Consider the following 19,459-nt stretch of genomic DNA (forward strand, 5'->3'; position numbering starts at 1 on the left):
GAAAACTTAGAATGGAGTCCAGCAAGCCACGCGGCTCAGCGATTTACTGAGAAGCAGCGTGGCCTGGTGGATAGAGTACGGGTCTGGGACTCAGAAGGACCTGGGTTCTAATCCCGGCTCCGCCACTTGTCTGCTGTGTGACCTTGGGCAAGTCACTTCACTTTTCTGGGCCTCGGTTCCCTCATCTGTAAAACGGGGATTAAGACAGTGTTCAACCTGTTCAACCTTATTACCTTGTATCTACCCCAGTGCTAAGACTACCCCACTGTTGGGTAGGGACTGTCTCTATATGTTGCCAACTTGTACTTCCCAAGCGCTTAGTCCAGTGCTCTGCACACAGTAAGTGCTCAATAAATACGATTGATTGATTGCTAAGACCATGGGCACCTAGTAACCGCCTAACAAATACTATTATTAATAGTAACAATAATAATAATTTCTGCTAAGGGATGCTTTTTCCCCCAAAGACATTTTGGCCAGTTCGGCCCCTCAGATCGGGGACGCTGCTGAAGTGGACTATCATCCAGTCTGTCCCAGAGGCCCCCTCACCTGCTCACAGAGAGAGCGATAGCCATTTTCCTCGAGCCGGTCCAGTTCAAAGGTCTCCCCCAGGAGCGGGTTGAATGGCTTGCTAGTCCGGAAGACGGTGGTCGAATAGGACGACACGGTAAAGGCGGCCACGTAACAAAGCTGCTCCAGGGAGTTCTCGCATCTGGCCGCTCGGTCCAGGAGCTCGTGATATTCCAGGTCTTCGGTGAGCCGCTGAAGCATGGACAAGGGCTCGTTGAAATTCACCTGATGGGAAGGATAACAATAAGAAGAATGGTCCTATTTGTTTAAGCACTTACTATGTGGCGCTGAGGTAGACAGAAGTTTGTCAGTCCCCGTCCCGCGTGGGGCTTGCAGTCCACTTTATAGATGAGGTACCTGAGATGCAGAGAAGTGAGATGACTTGACCAGGGTCACATAATAACAACAATAATAATAATAATAATGGCATTTATTAAGCGCTTACTACGCACAAAGCACTGTTCTAAGCGCTGGGGAGGTTACAAGGTGATCAGGTTGTCCCACGGGGGGCTCACAGTCTTAATCCCCATTTTACAGACGAGGGACTGAGGCACAGAGAAGTGACTTTCCCAACTGGCAGAGCCGGGGTTTGAACCCATGATCTCTGACTCCAAAGCCCGTCCTCTTTCCACTGAGCCACGCTGCTTCACATAGCAGGCAAGCAGAGGAGTCAGGATTAGAACCCAGGTCCTCCTTACATCCAGACCCGCGCTCTATCCCCCTAGGCCACGCCGTTTCTCAAGCGTTGGAGAGAGAAGTTTGGCATCACCCACACACAGCATCAAACCTTGGGTTCAGGCAGTAGCTCGGTGCCAAGAACACTCAAATACTAGTGCAAAGGGGCTAAAAGGGCTAATGGTGGAATTAAGGCAGAGACAGAAGTTCTGTAACCAAAATAGCGCTTAGAACAGTGCTTTGCACATAGTAAGCACTTAATAAATGCCATTATTAAAATAACCCAGTCAAGAGGAGTTAAAGCCCAGGATAAAGTCCTGGTCTACGCGCTGATGCTCTGTCAGCCTTGAAACTGCCTTATTGCCCACTTGGCCCCAGTGTAAGCCAGCTATGCGCTGTGAGTCCGAGCCCCACCTCCGAGGGAGGTGGGCTAATAACAATCTGCGCAGACTGGTCCATTTTTCGCCTTTTTCCGCAAGGCTGAGATGGACTCTCGAGGATCTTTTAGCGGCCCCAGAGGCCGTGACCCGTTCCGTTAGCTGGGTTTGACCAGCCGCCCCTCTGCCCCCATTCTGATCCCTAAGGATGAGCGGTCAGATGGGTGACCCCCCCCCCCACAGGGCCCCTCACCGGCATGGGGATCTTGGAGAGTTCCTTTCCGATGCAGTTCTTCATGATACTCCATAAGTTGAGGCTGTAATTGGGTTTGTAGGGGATTCGAGTTCTCTTTTCCTTCTTGGTCTCCTCCATCTGGTGTTTGTACTGAGGGGAAGACAAAGGGGAGCGGACTTGGAGAGGGATTACAGGGTTGGAAAACTGGTCCTATGAAGAGAAAAGCTATAGGAAAGAGGAGCTGCTTGGCATAAAGACAGCAGGCTATGGGATGATGTGGCTATTTAGTTGAAGAAAGGGTTTTTTTTAATGAGAATGGCTGTTCTTCATATTCCCAGGGAGAAATATAACCATATTCATATAACCATCTTCATATAACCAAACAGGGAGAAACAGTCTAAGATTGCAACAGGAAAGGTTTCAGTGGGACTCAAGAGAGAGCTTCATGATGGACAGGGTGTCAGACCACTGGAAGAAACTCCTGAGGGAGGCTATACTGGTTCTCTAAGAAATAATAATAATAATAATAATAATAATAATAATAATAATGGTATTTAAGCTCTTACTACGTGCCAGGCATTGTACTAAGCGCTGGGGTGGATTCAATCAAATCAAGTTGGACACGGTTCCCTGACCCATGTGGGGCTCACAGCCTAATCCCCATTTTACGGATGAGGTAACTGAGGCCCACAAGTCAAGTGACTTGCTCAAGGCCATACTGCAGACACATGGCAGTCGGGATTAGAACCCATGACCTTCTGACTCCCAGGCTGTGCTCTATCCACTATGCCACGCTGCTTCTCCATGATTCAACAGCCATCTGACCCAGTGCTTTATATGGGGCAGAGGGCTGGATCCGATGACCTTTTGGAGTACTTCTCTGACCCTCTAAGTTGTTCTCAAAGAATAATAATAATAATAATAATGGCATTTATTAAGAGCTGTTCGAAGTGCTGGACTGATGGAGCTTCCTTTCCACCTTTGAGGAAAAGGGTCCAAGAGTAAAAAACCCATGTTTCCTCCTAAATTTTAATAAGCGATCCCCCGCAAGGTTACCCAAGAGATTACTAACAATCGCCAGAGTCCTAACTCATTGAGCAGCAGCAGCATCGCGAAGTGAACCTGTGAGTCAGAAGGTCATGGGTTTTCTCATCCCAACTCCGCCACTTGTCTGTTGTGTGGCCTTGGGCAAGTCGCTTCACTTCTCTGTGCCTCAGTTACCTCATCTGTAAAACGGGGATGAAGACTGGGCACCCTATGCGGGACAGGGACTGTGCCCAACCCAATTGGCTTGCATCCACCCCAGCGCTTAGCAGAGTGCCTGGCACACAGTAAGCATTTAACAAATACCGTAATTATTATTATACCATTCCCAAATGAACACCCCCCTGCCTTCAGACCCCAATCAATAGATCGATCATCATCATCATCATCATCAATCGTATTTATTGAGCGCTTACTATGTACACAGCACTGTACTAAGCGCTTGGGAAGTACAAATTGGCAACATATAGAGACAGTCCCTACCCAACAGTGGGCTCACAGTCTAAAAGGGGGAGACAGAGAACAAAACCAAACATACTAACAAAATAAAATAAATAGAATAGATATGCACAAGTAAAATAAATAGAGTAATAAAAATGTACAAACATATATACATATATACAGGTGCTGTGGGGAAGGGAAGGAGGTAAGATGGGGGGGATGGAGAGGCGGACGAAGGGGAGAGGAAGGAAGGGGCTCAGTCTGGGAAGGCCTCCTGGAGGAGGTCCAGGAGTGCTTACCTGCTCATCCAGGCTGATATCGCTGCTGGCCCCACTGATGTTGCTACCGGTGCGTCTGAAAGACACAGGCATTAAAACGCTGACTAGAGTTGGTGAGCTCTGGTTCTTACCATTCCTTCAAAACACGCAATGACAACTGGCCTCCGTCAACAGCTGTGACCAAATCACTACGGCCAACAATGGCCCCGGGTTCTCGGATACAGCTCGGCAGAGAGGCTCCTTTCACATATGGATCCCCGATTCTTGAATCTAGTTACGAAAGGAGTCGAACCTTTCGGTAGAAAACGTCCACACCGCCCGCGGAAGAACCCAGAGCCTACTTCTGGAAGCAAGCACGAGATGTCCATTACTTCCGCTGAAGCCCCGATCCTTGAACCTAGCTATGAAAGGAGCCGAACCTTTTGGTAGAAAACGTCCACACCGCCCGCAGAAGAACCCAGAGCCTAGCTCTTGGAAGCAAGCACGGCTGAAGCCTCCCAAACCAGCTAGGGGTCAGAGACTTTCGTGGACCACACCAGGGGGGAGCGGGGAGAATTACTCACTTGTGGCCTAAGCTCTCGGGCACGGTGATGATCTCGGGCGCGTCGAAGAATTCATTGTCGTCGTCCTCATCGCTCATGTCTCCTTTGCCAGAACAGCACTGATCTGCAAAGATACCGTCGACTTTATTGTACCTGCCCTGGCTTTTCCGCCCGTTCTCCGCGACTACCCACGATAGCGGTGTTGAAGCAAACGGTGCGAAAGCCTGGAGTGGGTGAGCAAGTCACCGCTGCTAATTCCAGTCAGTCAGTTGCACTTATTGAGCGCTTACTGTGTGCACAGCGCTGTACTAAGCGACTGGGAGAGCACAATAACAATAAACAGACATATTCCCCGCCCACAACGAGGTTACAGTCTTCACCCTGGCTACTTCCAGCCGCTCCCTGAACGGGTCCCAGCAGGCATCAGTTCAGGGGCCTTAAGTTTCGGGAACTCGGACCGGGATTTATTTATTGGGCGATTATTCTGGGCAGAGGGCCGGCCTCAGCGCTTGGGAGAGTTAGCGGCCGCTTCGGTACCTTTAACGGAGCCGGCACTGCCAGGGGTGCTTGCTGGAAGCACGGTGGCTCCCCGGAAGGCCCGCTCCAGGTGATTATGCTGCTTGGCCAGTTGCTCCAAAGTCTCTTCCAGACGGATGCGCTGGTCTCGTTCGTGCTGCAGGGCTTTCTGCCACTTCTTACTGTGGGTCTGGGCCAACATGAGGAAGTCTCTGCAGGCCTGGATAACAATAATCATCATCATCACCACCACTGGGGTATCGATTCAGCCATTACTATGCGCCTCGCGCTGTTCTAAGGCCAACACAAGAAAGTCTCTTCCCTTTCCACTTCTCCCATTCCCTCTGCATCACCCTATCTAGACCGATTCAGTCTAGGAAGCAGCGTGGCTCAGGGGAAAGAGCGCGGGCTTGGGAGCCAGAGGTCATGGGTTCGAATCCCGCCTCCCCCCACATGTCTGCTGTGTGACCTTGGGCAAGTCACTTCACTTCTCTGTGCCTCAGTTCCCTCATCTGTAAAACGGGGATTAAGACTGTGAGCCCAACATGGGACAACCTCATCTCCTTGTGTTCCCCCCGGCGCTTAGAACAGTGCTTTGCACATAGTAAGCGCTTAACAAATACCAACATTATTATTAGAGAAGCAGCGTGGCTCAGTGGAAAGAACCCGGGCTTTGGAGTCAGAGGTCGTGGGTTCGAATCCCAGCTCCACCACAAGTCTGCTGTGTGACCTTGGGCAAGTCACTTAACTTCTCTGAGCCTCAGTTACCGCACCTGTAAAAATGGGGATTAAGACTGTGAGCCCCACGTGGGACAACTTGATCACACTGCCCCCAGTGCTTAGAACAGTGCTTTGCACATAGTAAGCGCTTAACAAATGCCATCATTATTATTATTATTATTATTATCTTGCTCCCTTTACTCATCCCCGGCCCCAGCTCCATGGGACTTATGTATTTATCTGTTATTTTATTTATTTGTATTGATGTCTGCCTCCCCTCTAGACTGTAAGCTCATTGTGGGCAGGGAATGTGTATGCTTATTGCAATGTACTCTCCTCAGCGCTCTGTAAAGTGCTCGGCACACAGTAAGTGTTCAATAAATAAGAGTGAATAAATAATAATAATAACAACAAAAAGCAATAATAATAACTTGAAGAATCACTTTGGTTTTGGTTAAGCGCTTACTATGTGTCAAGCACTGCGGAAGATACAAAATAATCAAGTCAGACGCAGTCCCTGCCCCACACAGGGCTCACAGTCGTAATCCCCATTCTACTGATGAGCTAATCGAGGCCCGGGGAAGTGACTTGCCCAAGGTCACCCAAAAGGCAGGTGGCGGAGTGGGATTAGAACCCAGATCCTCTGACTTCCCAGGCCAGTGCTCCTTCCATGCCTGGATGGGAAGAGTGCTGCTGTACGTCAGCTCCCCATCCGGGAATCCTGGGTGTAGTGGATCGCGCGTGGGCCCGGGAATCAGGAGGTCCTGGGTTCTAAACCCGGCTCTGCCACTTGTCTGCTGTGTGACCTTGGGCAAGTCACTTCACTGGGTCTCAGCTACCCCATCTGTAAAATGGGCATAAACACCGTGAGCCTCACATGGGGCAGGGACTGTGTCCAATCCAACCTGCTTGAATCCACCAGAGCTATTAGTACAAGCACACAATAAGTGCTAATACATACCACAGTTATTATTATCGTTCTGGGCGGGGAATGTCCCTATTGTTGGACTGTACACTCATCATCATCATCATCATCATCAATCGTATTTATTGAGCGCTTACTATGTGCAGAGCACTGTACTAAGCGCTTGGGAAGTACAAACTGGCAACATATAGAGACAGTCCTTACCCAACAGTGGGCTCACAGTCTAGAAGGGGGAGACAGAGAACAAAACCAAACATACTAACAAAATAAAATAAATAGAATAGATATGTACAAGTAAAATAAATAAATAGAGTAATAAATATGTACAAACATATATACAGGTGCTGTGGGGAAGGGAAGGAGGTAAGATGGGGGGATGGAGAGGGGGACAACTCCCATGAGCTTAGTACAGTACAGCGCTCAGTACAGTACAGCTTAGTACAGTAAGCGCTCGATAAATACGACAATGAATTCACTAAATCAGGATCTTGAATGAAAATGGAAAGGTGCCCAAACTTACGGAGCAAGGCCCTGAAGAGGGTTTTTACCAAGCAGCACAAATAGAAAACCCAGAGACAGATACACTCACCTGGTCAGAAGGTAAAAATAGTTAATGCCCCTACCGTCCCCCCAATTATTATACTACAAAAACGGAATTTTTTAAGTGCTTACTCGGCACTAAGCACCGGGATTGACACGAGATTGGACACTGTCCCTGTTTCTTGAGGGGCTCACCGTCTACGAGGGAGGGAGAGAGTTGGTATCGCGTCCCCATTTTAAAGATGAAGAAACTGAGATCCAGATGGGCTAAGTGGCTTGTCCAAAGGCACAATGCCAGTCAGTGGTAGAGCCAGGATTAGAGCCCATGTCTTCCGTCTCCCAGGCTCTTCCCACAAGACCATTGAGGAATTTAGCTAATAAAAGTAAATAAGTCCCTTCTAAAGTCTAGAATGGACTGGAAATGATCTCCAAAAAACTATGGAAAGTCTCAAATAACCAGCACAAAGAATTTATCATCATCATCAATCGTATTTATTGAGTGCTTACTGTGTGCAGAGCACTGTACTAAGCGCTTGGGAAGTACAAATTGGCAACATGTAGAGACAGTCCCTACCCAACAGTGGGCTCACAGTCTAAATTTATCACTTCTACAGGCTGTAAACATCACCCGGTTAGGATTCCTGGAAAGTAAAAATTCAGAGGCCAAGTTAGAGTGGTGCAATCCTCCTTTCCCAACTCGAGACCAACATCTCTCCTGAGAATTGCTCAGGAATTCTACCAAAGAGATTTCACTCTAGCTCTTCTTACTGCAGGATAGGAGAGAAGAGGGAAGAAACCAGGAAAAGACCAAATGTGAAAATGGTGGGGTCAGTGCAGGGAGAGAGGAGAGTTTGGAATCGGGTGGGAGGAATAATTCCAAACAACAGCCAATCCGTGCCTGCTCTAGGATATAACAGAATGGAGAGTCTGTCATCAGGCTGGATGGATCGGGATGTTGAAAGGAGCCCCTTAGATTGTAAATTTGCTGTGGGGAGGGAACGGGTCTATCAAATTTGCCATACTGTACTCGCCCAAGGGCTTTGTACAGTGCTCTGCACACAGTAAGCACCCTTGACGGATCTATCGATTGATCGATTACCCCCAGGCACAGCAGCAGGGGCCTGGTTGAAGCTGAAATTATAATTTTGTGAAAGAATTTCAGGAGTGAGCGTTCTCCTTTAGGTTTGGTAGAATTTTACCCCGTGAGGGTGGATGGCTCCGGAGAGCCCGTATTGTCTTCGATTCCTTGGAGTGCTGCTTCCTTAAAACATTAGCAACGGTTTAATCTCTTCGCCTTTAGGAAAAGCCCAGCACTGGAGGGTTCTAATTTTGATTGACTACAAGAAACCCACCTGCTTAGGAATTAACATTTCCGGCCTCAGGGGACCATTAAGGCCAAAGACCCCTTCTTCCAGAAAGTGTAAGCTCTAGATTGTAAGTTTGTTGTGGGCAGAGAACGTGTCTGTTAGCATGCTGTACGCTCCCAAGTGCTTCATACAGTGCTCGGCACACAGTAAGCGATCGATACAACTGACTAAGAAAAGGAGAGGCCCATTAGCCCCAAGTCCCCAATGACCCCAGTCGCCCTTCCCGCCAGACCTGCTCCCATCATGTCCTGGGTCTGCGGGGTTATGAGGTTCCCTGGGCCTCAGTTACCCCATCTGTAAAATGGGAATTAAGACTGTGAGCCCCACGTGGAATAACTTGATTACCTTGTATCTACCACAGTGCTTAGAACAGTGCTTGGTACATAGTAAGCACTTAATACCATCATCGTTATTATTATTTAAGCAGCAGCAGCAGCAGCAGGTGGCCCTTACACAGTCTGCTGCGTGCCCTTGGACAGGTCACTTAAATTCTCTGTGCGTTAGCTCTTCTGCAAAGTGGGGATTGAGACTTTGAGCCCCATATGGGACAGGGATTGTATCCAATTCAATTTGCTTGTATCCACCCCAGCGCTTTGTACAGTGCCTGGCGCACAGTAAGCACTTAATACCACAATTATTATCATTATTTTAGAATACTGGCAAGGCTTTGGGGGTGTTTGGAAGGTGGTGACTTGGGTGGCTGCACCCTGAGGCTCCTACTGGTCTCCTTTACCTCCAGATCAGTTGGACTCTGAGCTCTTTTATGTTGTTTTTCCATTTATCTTGGCTTCGCTTTCCTAGTGTGTCTGCTGCCAAGCCCCTCTCCCTGACCACTTATTCTTACCCCATGAGCCCCCAGAGAGATCACGGGATCACAATGACAGCTGGAAGAGTGGTGGTGGTGTTGTTTATAGTATTTGTTAAATGCTCACTACATGCCAGGCACTGTTCTAAGCACTGGGGTAGATACAAGTTAATCAGGTTAATCATTTTACAGATGAGGGAACTGAGGCACAGAGATGTAAAGTGTCTTGCCCAAGATCACAAAGCAGACAGGAACCGTTACTAGAACCAAAGTCCTTCTGGCTCCGAAGCTTGTGCTCTATCCACTGGGCCTACGCTGCTTCTCAGTGCTTTGCACATAGTAGGGTACTTACTAAACATTACTACCACTACTGCAGTTGCCCTCCCTGACAGTCAGTCACCTCATTTTTAGGGATGCAAAACCTAATCCTTTAACTTTGCACACTACATCACTATGGATTAGTTATCAATGAATTTAACCAAACTCCTCTTGAATCTGCTGCAGTAGTCTGCCTGCACAACTTCTTGAGGTAACAAACCCTGTATGCTCACTATCTGCTGTGTGAAGAGGTGTTTCCTTTGGTTTGTCTTGGACTCCTCACTATTCAGCTTCGACAGCTCTCGTCCTGGTCTGTGGAATCTGAACAATGATTCTGCGTTTGCCTATCCCACACACTCCCAAGTTCTGCAGATTTCAATCCCTTTCCCTCTGGGCCTTGATCTTTCCAGATTCAGGCACTCAACCATTCCAGCCTCTCCACACCCGGGAGCTTCTCCATTCCTCGATCATCATTACCTTCTTCGGCTCGCTTCCATCCTTCCTAAAATGTGGTGAGACCAGGACCATGCCGCTCTTTAGGTGCTGATGGACGATGGGTTAAAAGGTGGCAAAACCGGACTTTTCCTTTTTGTTTTCTAGCCCCCGCCTGATGCCACAGTGGCTTAGAGAAAAACCCAGACCCCCAAGGGAATCAGTGTCTCTGTGGCTTGATTCACTGAGTGGTCTCGGGGAAGTCACTTTTAACCTCTCTGCATCCTTACCTCACTAGCAAATGAGGCTCATCCCTGCCCTACTTTCTGCCTTACATGGACGGGTTAGATACAGTTTGGGGAATACCCAAAAGGTTTTGGAGAAATAACATAAAAATAGAGCCTAGTTATCAATCTCCCTATGTTCGCAATGAGGAAGCCGACTTTTCAATCCTTCCAAAATCGCCTCAAATCCTTCCAGCCCCAGATCACTCTTTTCCTCTGCCTTATAAAAACCCTTTTAATGTTCTTCCGTTGGTCTTGACAAGACCCACAGACTAGAGTCTCCTGCAGTGAAAGACACCACTGTTTACTTATATGCTCCTAAGCACCTAATGTCTCTACTTGGTTTTTACCTATTTTCACCCCAACTGTTTGGAAAACATTTCTAATCTTCATAACATCCATCCAAGTGGAACAGGAAGTTGGAATGGGAAGGTGTCAAGTACTCTCGAAAGAAGGGAAGGGAGTAGAGGGTTAAGTATGTTTCCTAATCCCAAAGGGCAGTGGTGAATTTGGACACAGAATACCCAGTCTTCTAAAACTGAGTCCACACCTTGGTCTCTAGACTGTGAGCTTGTTGTGGGCAGGGAGCTGTTATACTGCACTCTGTTGTTGTTGTCTTATGCTGTCCAGTCGTGTCCGACCCATTAGCGACGCCATGGACAATTCTCTTCCAGAACGCCCCACCTCTATCTGCAATCGTTCTGGGAGTGTATCCATAGAGTTTTCTTGTAAAAATACTGAAGTGGTTTACCACTGCCTCCTTCCGCGCAGTAAACCCGAGTCTCCGTGCCCTCGATTCTCTCCTGTGCCACTGCCGCAAACATAATTCACTACTCTGCACACAGTAAGTGCTCAATAAATACAACTGATTGATTGACCGACCAGTTGGCTACCCCTCTGCCCCGCAGGACAAAAGGCATTAGAAGGAAAGGGACAACACTCCAAATGAGTTCAGTGGAGGGGCATAATAATAATTGTGGTACTTGTTATGTGCTTCCTATATGCTAAACACTGTACTAAGCACTGGGGTATACCCTGGATAATCAGGTCCCACATGGGGCACTCAGTCTAAGTAGGAAGGAAAACAGGTACTGAATTCTCATTTTACAGATGAAGAAACTGAGGCCCAGAGAGCATGGCGTAGTGGAAAGAGCACTGGCCTGGGGGTCAGATGGTCGTGGGTTCTAATTCTGGCTGTGTGACCTGGGGAAAGTCACTTCACTTCTCTGGGCCTCAATAACCTTATCTGTAAAATGGGGATTGAGACTGTGACCCTATGTGGGACAGTGATTGTGTCCAACCGATTTGCTTGTATCTACCCCAGCACTTAGTACAGTTCCTGGCACATAGTAAGCACTTAAATACCAGAATTATTATTGCTATTATTATGATTATGAGAAACAGCGTGGCTCAGTGGAAGGACCACGGGCTTGGGAGTCAGAGGTCATGGGTTCAAATTCCAGCTCCGCCAACTGTTAGCTGCGAGACTTTGGGCAAGTCGCTTAACTTCTCTGTGTCTCAGTAACCTCATCTGTAAAGTGGGGATTAAGACTGTGAGCCCCATGTGGGACAACCTGATCACCTTGTATCCTCCCCGTCACTTAGAACAATTCTCTGCACAAACTAAGCGCTTAACAAATGGCATCATTATTGAAATACCTTGCCCAAGGTCACAAAGCAGGTCGGCAGCAGAGCTGGAATTAGAACTCAGGTCCTCTGACCCCCAAGCCGGTGCTCTTTCCACTAGGCCACACCGTTTCTGAGTTAGGCATCGTGGCTAACTCACGACTCCCGGCCAAGAGCAGGAGGCTCGTTTGGCGCGTGCGGCCAGGGCCGTCTTATGTAAAAGCTAAGACGACTTTAGCCTCCCTGCAAATCCCCCGCGTGGTGGTGGGAGATGCGATACCCTCGGAGGGTCCCGATTTCCGGAGACTCACTTGTACTTCCCAAGCGCTTAGTACAGTGCTCTGCCCACAGTAAGCGCTCAATAAATACGACTGATGATGATGATCTGCGGCTCAGCTGCCGGACTCACATTAATCATGGCGTTGGAAGTGATGCGGAAGAGGGTGGCCCGCTCGTTGACCTGCTTGATCTTCTCGTTGCTCTCGGCGGGCAACTTGAGAGACTCCAGCTCACTGAGGGACCGCTGCAGGGCGGTGCCGTGCTTGGCGATCAGGTCGTTGCAAGTACTCAGGTCCTCCACCTTGCTGGAGAGGGTGCGGAGGGTGTTCTGCAGCTCCGTCTTGTCCGTCTGAGAGACGGACTCCTCGTCCCCGGACTCGTCTGCGGGAGGACAGGGCGGGTCGGGTGAGTCCGGCGGCCCGCGTGAGACCTCGCTGTGACGGAGAAGTCCCTGACTGTGTGTGACAGAGGGGACGGGAGGGAAGGCTGGATGGCTCCCGGGACTGCGACTGAATGAAAGAGGAAACCTGATCACCTTGCATCCCCTCCAGCGCTTAGTCCAGTGCTCTGCACACAGTAAACGCTCAATAAATACAACTGAATGAATGAATGAAAGAGGAAACCTGGTCACCTTGCATCTTCCCCTCCCCACAGCACCTGTATATATGTTTGGACGTATTTATTACTCTATTTATTTGTACATATTTATTCTATTTATTTTATTTTGTTACTATGTTTTGTTTTGTTGTCTGTCTCCCCCCTTCTAGACCGTGAGCCCGCTGTTGGGTAGGGACCGTCTGTATAAGTTGCCAACATGTACTTCCCAAGCGCTTAGTCCAGTGCTCTGCACACAGTAAGCGCTCAATAAATACGAACAATGAATGAATGAAAGAGGAAACCTGGTCACCTTGCCTCTTCCCCTCCCCACAGCACCTGTATATGTTTGTACGTATTTATTACTCTATTTATTTATTTTATTTGTACATATTTATTCTATTTATTTTATTTTGTTAATATGTTTTGTTTTGCTGTCTGTCTCCCCCCTTCTAGACTGTGAGCCCGCTGTTGGGTAGGGACCATCTGTATAAGTTGCCAACTTGTACTTCCCAAGCGCTTAGTCCAGTGCTCTGCACACAGTAAGCGCTCAATAAATACGAACAATGAATGAATGAAAGAGGAAACCTGATCACCTTGCCTCTTCCCCTCCCCACAGCACCTGTATATGTTTGTACGTATTTATTACTCTATTTATTTATTTATTTTATTTGTACATATTTATTCTATTTATTTTATTTTGTTACTATGTTTTGTTTTGTTGTCTGTCTCCCCCCTGCTAGACTGTGAGCCCGCTGTTGGGTAGAAACCGTCTGTATAAGTTGCCAACTTGTACTTCCCAAGCGCTCAGTCCAGTGCTCTGCACACAGTAAGCGCTCAATAAATACGAACAATGAATGAATGAAAGAGGAAACCTGATCACCTTGCATCTTCCCCTCCCCACAGCACCTGTATATGTTTGTACGTATTTATTACTCTATTTATTTATTTTATTTGTACATATTTATTCTATTTATTTTATTTTGTTACTATGTTTTGTTTTGTTGTCTGTCTCCCCCCTGCTAGACTGTGAGCCCGCTGTTGGGTAGAAACCGTCTGTATAAGTTGCCAACTTGTACTTCCCAAGCGCTTAGTCCAGTGCTCTGCACACAGTAAGCGCTCAATAAATACGAACAATGAATGAATGAAAGAGGAAACCTGATCACCTGGCATCTTCCCCTCCCCACAGCACCTGTATATATGTTTGGACGTATTTATTACTCTATTTATTTGTACATATTTATTCTATTTATTTTATTTTGTTAATATGTTTTGTTTTGTTGTCTGTCTCCCCCCTTCTAGACTGTGAGCCCGCTGTTGGGTAGGGACCGTCTGTATAAGTTGCCAACTTGTACTTCCCAAGTGCTTAGTCCAGTGCTCTGCACACAGTAAGCGCTCAATAAATACGACTGAATGAATGAATGGGAAGAGCTTAGAGAGCCTTTGACCTCCGGGTCACCGGGTCCAATCCAGCCCAAGCTGATTGTTATCGGCAATCCGCTATCATCCAGTGGATGCTCGAAGGGCCCCGTGTGAAGCGAGTACAGGATTTCAGAGAAGCAGCGTGGCTCAGCAGAAAGAGCCCGGGCTTTGGAGTCAGAGGTCACGGGTTCAAATCCCGGCTCCGCCAAGTGTCAGCTGTATAACCTTGGGCAAGTCACTTAACTTCTCTGTGCCTCAGTTACCTCATCTGGAAAATGGGGATTAAGACTGTGAGCCCCACGTGGGACAACCTGATCACCTTGTATCCCCCCAGTGCTTAGAACAGTGCTTTGCACATAGTAAGCGCTTAACAAATACCATCATTATTATTATTATTATTTCAGTCCACTTCCTTGGGGACGGGAGGGACGGGAGGCCTTTGAGACAAAATCCGCTCAGGCTGGGCATTTTACAAAGTGGTGTCCCTCCTACTCGGAGACACCCCCTCCCCCCGAACTGTGGAGGCAGCGGGACGGAGGCTTTACACTGGTTAACTATGGCACGCACAGAATCCGTTCGACTACTTCACTCTCTAGGGCTGTCGGATCGGCAGGGGCGAGAGCAAGAAAAATGAAAAAAAAAAAAACCTGCCTGCCCAATCTGCCTGACAATGAGGAAGGAACAAGGGTAAAATATGATTCGAGAGGCTGGTGTCTTTCACAACGGGGCTCTTGCCGCTCGGTGGATTTCTCTGCACACGGAAGAGGCTCGGTTTCTTAGCAAGCCACAGCACCCACTTTAACACGAAACTCAGCGGAAACTACCTACCCCTTGTTGGGACAGTTTCCCTGTCTATGGGGGCCGCTGGTTAGATAGGAGAGAAGCAGCAGAAAACTGGACTGCAAACAAGGGAAACAGTGTGGCTTTCACAGCCCCATGGCACTTTTGGACATACCTGTAATTGATTTATTTCTATTGATGTGAGCCCACTGTTGGGTAGGGACTGTCTCTATATGTTGCCAATTTGTACTTCCCAAGTGCTTAGTACAGTGCTCTGCACATAGTAAGCGCTCAATAAATACGATTGGTGATGATTGATGTCTCTCCCCCCCCCCCCCCCCCCCTTATAGACTATAAACCCATTGAGGGCAAGGGAATGTTGTCTATTATCATATTGTACTCTCCCAAGCGCTTCACACACAGTAAGCGCTCAATAAATACGACTGACTGACTGATCCTTGCAAGGATCTGCCCGTCCATTGGTTTATCTAAAAGGGAGAAGTCATCACATGAAGCTACTGAGCCTGGGATGTGGGATTTTAAACAATACATAATTAATACCGGGCAATTCAAAAGACAAATCCTTCGACTCTGGGGCGGGGGGAAAGGATTCCTGGGGGATCCAGGTTGTGACCCGTGCTAACTGCAAGACTGAGTCAGCAGGCCGGGTTGTCTCTCACGCATAAAATCGCATGAGACGCTTGGGAAGGCATCTCAATTGTAGAAGAGGAAAAGGAGGTGATCTCTGTCACAGGAGAAGTGCCTGGAGGACCAGAAACCCGGGGTGCTCTTAAAGGAATAGCAAAAAGGCAGATGAGGGACGTAAGCTCGTTGTGGGCAGGGGATGTGTCTGCTATATTGTCGTTCTGCACCCGGTAAGCGCTCAATAAATACGATCGACCGAATGACTGCCATCCACCTGGGCGCTGACGGAGCCACATGTGGAGCTGACAGCGACGGGAGACGTCTGGTCCCCTGTGAGCCTGAGGGAGGGAGTTGCCCGAGGAGACCTTTCCCGGGGCCCGGCCGGCTTACCCGACTCCGCCAGCATCTTCACGGCCTTGGCCTTGGCCAGTTCCAGAGCCGTGACCCATCGCTGCCTCTCCACTTCAGAGCTGGCCTTCAGGTGGTAGGTCTGGGCTCCCCCGTTGGAGATGATGAAGTTGCAGGAGTCCTCCACGGTGATGTTGGCCGTGGCCAAGTTAATGGTGCCGCGGCAGGTGTGACGCATTTCGGCCTTGGATCTGCAACAAGAGAAATGGAGATGGGCCTCGTGGAATTGGGGATGCAGGGCTGGAATTCCCCCTCTAGACTGTACGCTCGTTAAGGGGAAGGAACGTGACCGCTAATTCTGTCAGTCACTCAATTAATCCTATTTATTGAGCACTTACTAGTCATTCAATCATGTTTACTGAGCGCTTACTGTGTGCAGAGCACTGTACTAAGCGCTTGGGAAATACAAGTCAGCAACATATAGAGACGGTCCCTACCCAACAACGGGCTCACAGTCTAGAAGGGAGAGACAGACAACAGAACAAAACATGTGGACTGGTACCAAGTCATTAGAATAAATAGAAGGCTAGATGCACATCATTAATAAAATAAATAGATAAATGAGCTGAGCACTGTACTAAGCACTTGGGGGAGTACAATATAAGAGACACCTTTCCGCACTTGGGAGAGACACCTTTCCTGCCCATGAGCTTACAGTCTAGAGGGGAACTGTGAACAGAATACAATTCTATTGTAGTGTACTCTCCCAAGGACTTAGGACAGTGCTCTGCACTTTGTAAGCACGTGGTACTTTGATAGATTTCTTTCGGTGCACTAAGAGGGTTTTGAAACGACACTAGGTTTGTAACAGGCAGGTTTGTTATGGATTTTTCCACCACCCGTCAAAAACTCCAGGAAAGGTACTGTATGGATTGGGCTGGAGTGGGGAGGGAGCTCTCCTTAGGAACCCACTCTTTTTGCAGCAGAGAATTGGTGGTTGGGCTGCCCCTCTCACTGCGGGAAGAGTCAATTTCTCAGCAAAGTAATTTACCTACTGCTCGCCCGGCACGATGTGTGTTTCAGCCCCATTTTGCTGAAACAAACTCTCATCTGGGTAGGAACTGAAATGTTGGGAGTTCTCAAATTTTAGTGTACAGAACTGATAGGAAGGGTCGCATTAGGGCTTCCTAAATTTTAGTCCGTAGAGCTGATCGGAAGAGGAGTGTAAGCTCCTTGAGGGTAGGGATCACGCCCACTAATTCTACTGAATTCTATTCTCTCCTGAGTGTTTGGTACTACGCTCAATACATAAGACTTACTGCCTTTCTTCCCTCTTAATTCTCCGGTATTCTAACCAAATGACATAACTTGAGCAAAACGAAAATCCGACAGCTCTGATGTTCTTATTTTTTTTTTTTTGTAGAAGTTAACCTTTCAAGGGGTGAGGAAGAAGTCACATTGCGTAAAAGATTATCAGTCTTCCCGAGCCATTCTTGAGGCCCATGGTCCCCCCCCTACCCCAGCCGCCTGGGACATCCTAATAATAGCTGGGGGAAATTCAGTGGGCCCATTCCCAGAAGCCCGGGTGTAAAGATTTCCCCTCTTCCTCTTTGATCTCCAGCGACTGACAGCCCTAAATATAGAGCGCCTTCTTGAACTTCCCTGTACCGCTCCATGGTCAGCAAGGATTTTACAAGAAATATCGGGCCCGAGTTTGGAAAAAGGCTGACGGAATCTGCAGAGGCCTTTCACATTTCCCCTGCCGGCCTGGCTTCCGCACCGATATTTGGTGGTTAAAGCGGGCCAAAGAAATGCTCTCGGGTTATTGAGTCTGCCCTTTCCACTGTCTGGCTCGGGACCATAAAGAGGTCAAAGTCCTCTGACAAGCGTGCCCGGTACAAAGAGGAGCTATCTCCCTTTCTGCGTGGCCCTGAGGCCAAACCCACCTGGAGCGCCCGGAATTGCTGCATGCCGGGGCAGGTGCGCCCCTTTCATTCATTCATTGAGCGCTTACTGTGTGCAGGACACTGTACTAGGCGCTGGGGAAGTACAAGTTGGCAACATCTAGCCCCTTCTCCGACCACGAAGGTCCGGCGGGCAGGAGAAAGTTCTAACCGTTCAATCAATCAATCATATTTATTGAGCGCTTACTGTGTGCAGAGCACTGTACTAAGCGCTTGGGAAGTACAAGATGGCAACATATAGAGACAGTCCCTACCCAACAGTGGGCTCACAGTCAGGACGGCGGCCTTTCCTTCCTGCACACACTCCCCTCCCTGAATGTTCATTCCTTCCTCAAATACTGCAGGAGAGAGATGATGATGGGTGGATTCTCAATGGACTGAGCGCTCTCTCTCCCCACTCCCGCTCTCCCCCTCCATCAGCCAACGGGCCGTAATTCGAGCCACGTTGGCTGACTATTCTTACCCCCGAGGCTTCGGTTACTCTATGAATAATACAAGCTGAATTACAGGAGGGCAGCTGACTGGTAGGCTCTCCCTTCCAAGGGCACCAGCTGGTCCCCTCATTACAATCCTCTAAGAGGGTGCTTTTCACGATCCGGGCCTTCTGAAGGGTGCTTTTCACGATCCGATCCGGCCTTCTGAAGTTGGGTGTGTCCTCCGATTTATCCCCATGGAGAAGTTTCCCAGACCCCATAAAGACTGCGCCTGGCGGGTGTCTTCAAAATACCCAGGGCGCCACGGCAGCTCTGGTGTCAGAAGTCAGGCCTCAGGGAAATGCCTGGTGTAGAAGCAGCATGATGTCCTCCTCCGATGAGGAGGATGAGATAATAATAATAATAATGGCATTTATTAAGCGCTTACTATGTGCAAAGCACTGTTCGAAGCGCTGGGGAAGTTACAAGGTGATCAGGTTGTCCCACGGGGGGCTCACAGCCTTCACCCCCATTTTACAGATGGGGTAACTGAGGCCCAGAGAAGTTAAATGACTTGCCCGAAGTCACACAGCTGACCATTGCCGGAGCCGGGATTTGAACCCATGACCTCTGACTCCAAAGCCCGGGCTCTTTCCACTGAGCCACGCTGCTTCTCTGAGATGAGAAGCAGAAGCAGAGAAGCGGCGTGGCTTAGTGGAAAGAGCCTGGGGTTAGGAGTCAGGGGCCGTGGGTTCTAATCCCACCTTCGCCACTTGTCAGCTGTGTGACTTTGGGCAAGTCGCTTAACTCCTCGGTGCCTCAGTTACCTCTTCTTTAAAATGGGGATGGAAAGTGTGAGCCCTATGTGGGACAATCTGATTACCCTGCATCTACCCCCGCGCTTAGAACTGTGCTTGGCATATAGTAAGCGCTTAATACCAACATTATTATTATTATTATTATTATGAGGTGACCAGGGGAGCCATTGAGGTTTTTTCCTCAACCGGACATGGCTTTACCCTAAAAAGGAAGAGTCCAGCTAAGGGAGGCCCTACATTTTTAACCTCAGGTAGTTCAGGAATCCATTATTCTGGCCAGGGGAATTGTTTGGAGGTGGGGTTTGGGAGGGAGAGGTGGGGGCCCAAGTTAAGATTTAGTAGCCACAATGGGAAGGCTGGTTTGGGGTCAGGGTGGGAGCTTCATTTGAACACTTTGGAGTCTGGCTGAAGGGCTCATTCATTCAATCGTAATTATTGAGCGTATACTGTGTGCAAAGCACTGTACTAAGCAATTGGGAGAGTACAACAGAACAAAGCTAT

General features: G+C 48.5%; 1 protein-coding gene across 1 annotated transcript in view; it reads right to left on the minus strand.

Moving 5' to 3' along the window:
• LOC119943348 (oxysterol binding protein) overlaps positions 1-19,459 on the minus strand; it is a 53,868-nt gene that overhangs the window by 13,842 nt on the left and 20,567 nt on the right. The window contains exons 2-8 of the mRNA XM_038764262.1: positions 15,806-16,014; positions 12,105-12,355; positions 4,700-4,898; positions 4,184-4,286; positions 3,642-3,696; positions 1,876-2,007; positions 550-795 (exon numbers count right to left, since the gene is read on the minus strand). Of these exons, the coding sequence (XP_038620190.1) occupies positions 550-795; positions 1,876-2,007; positions 3,642-3,696; positions 4,184-4,286; positions 4,700-4,898; positions 12,105-12,355; positions 15,806-16,001 (1,182 nt within the window). The 5' untranslated portion in view covers positions 16,002-16,014. The remainder of the gene's footprint in view (positions 1-549; positions 796-1,875; positions 2,008-3,641; positions 3,697-4,183; positions 4,287-4,699; positions 4,899-12,104; positions 12,356-15,805; positions 16,015-19,459) is intronic.

Source organism: Tachyglossus aculeatus, chromosome 22 (genome assembly GCF_015852505.1).
Source record: "Tachyglossus aculeatus isolate mTacAcu1 chromosome 22, mTacAcu1.pri, whole genome shotgun sequence".
Classification (NCBI taxonomy): Eukaryota; Metazoa; Chordata; class Mammalia; order Monotremata; family Tachyglossidae; genus Tachyglossus; species Tachyglossus aculeatus.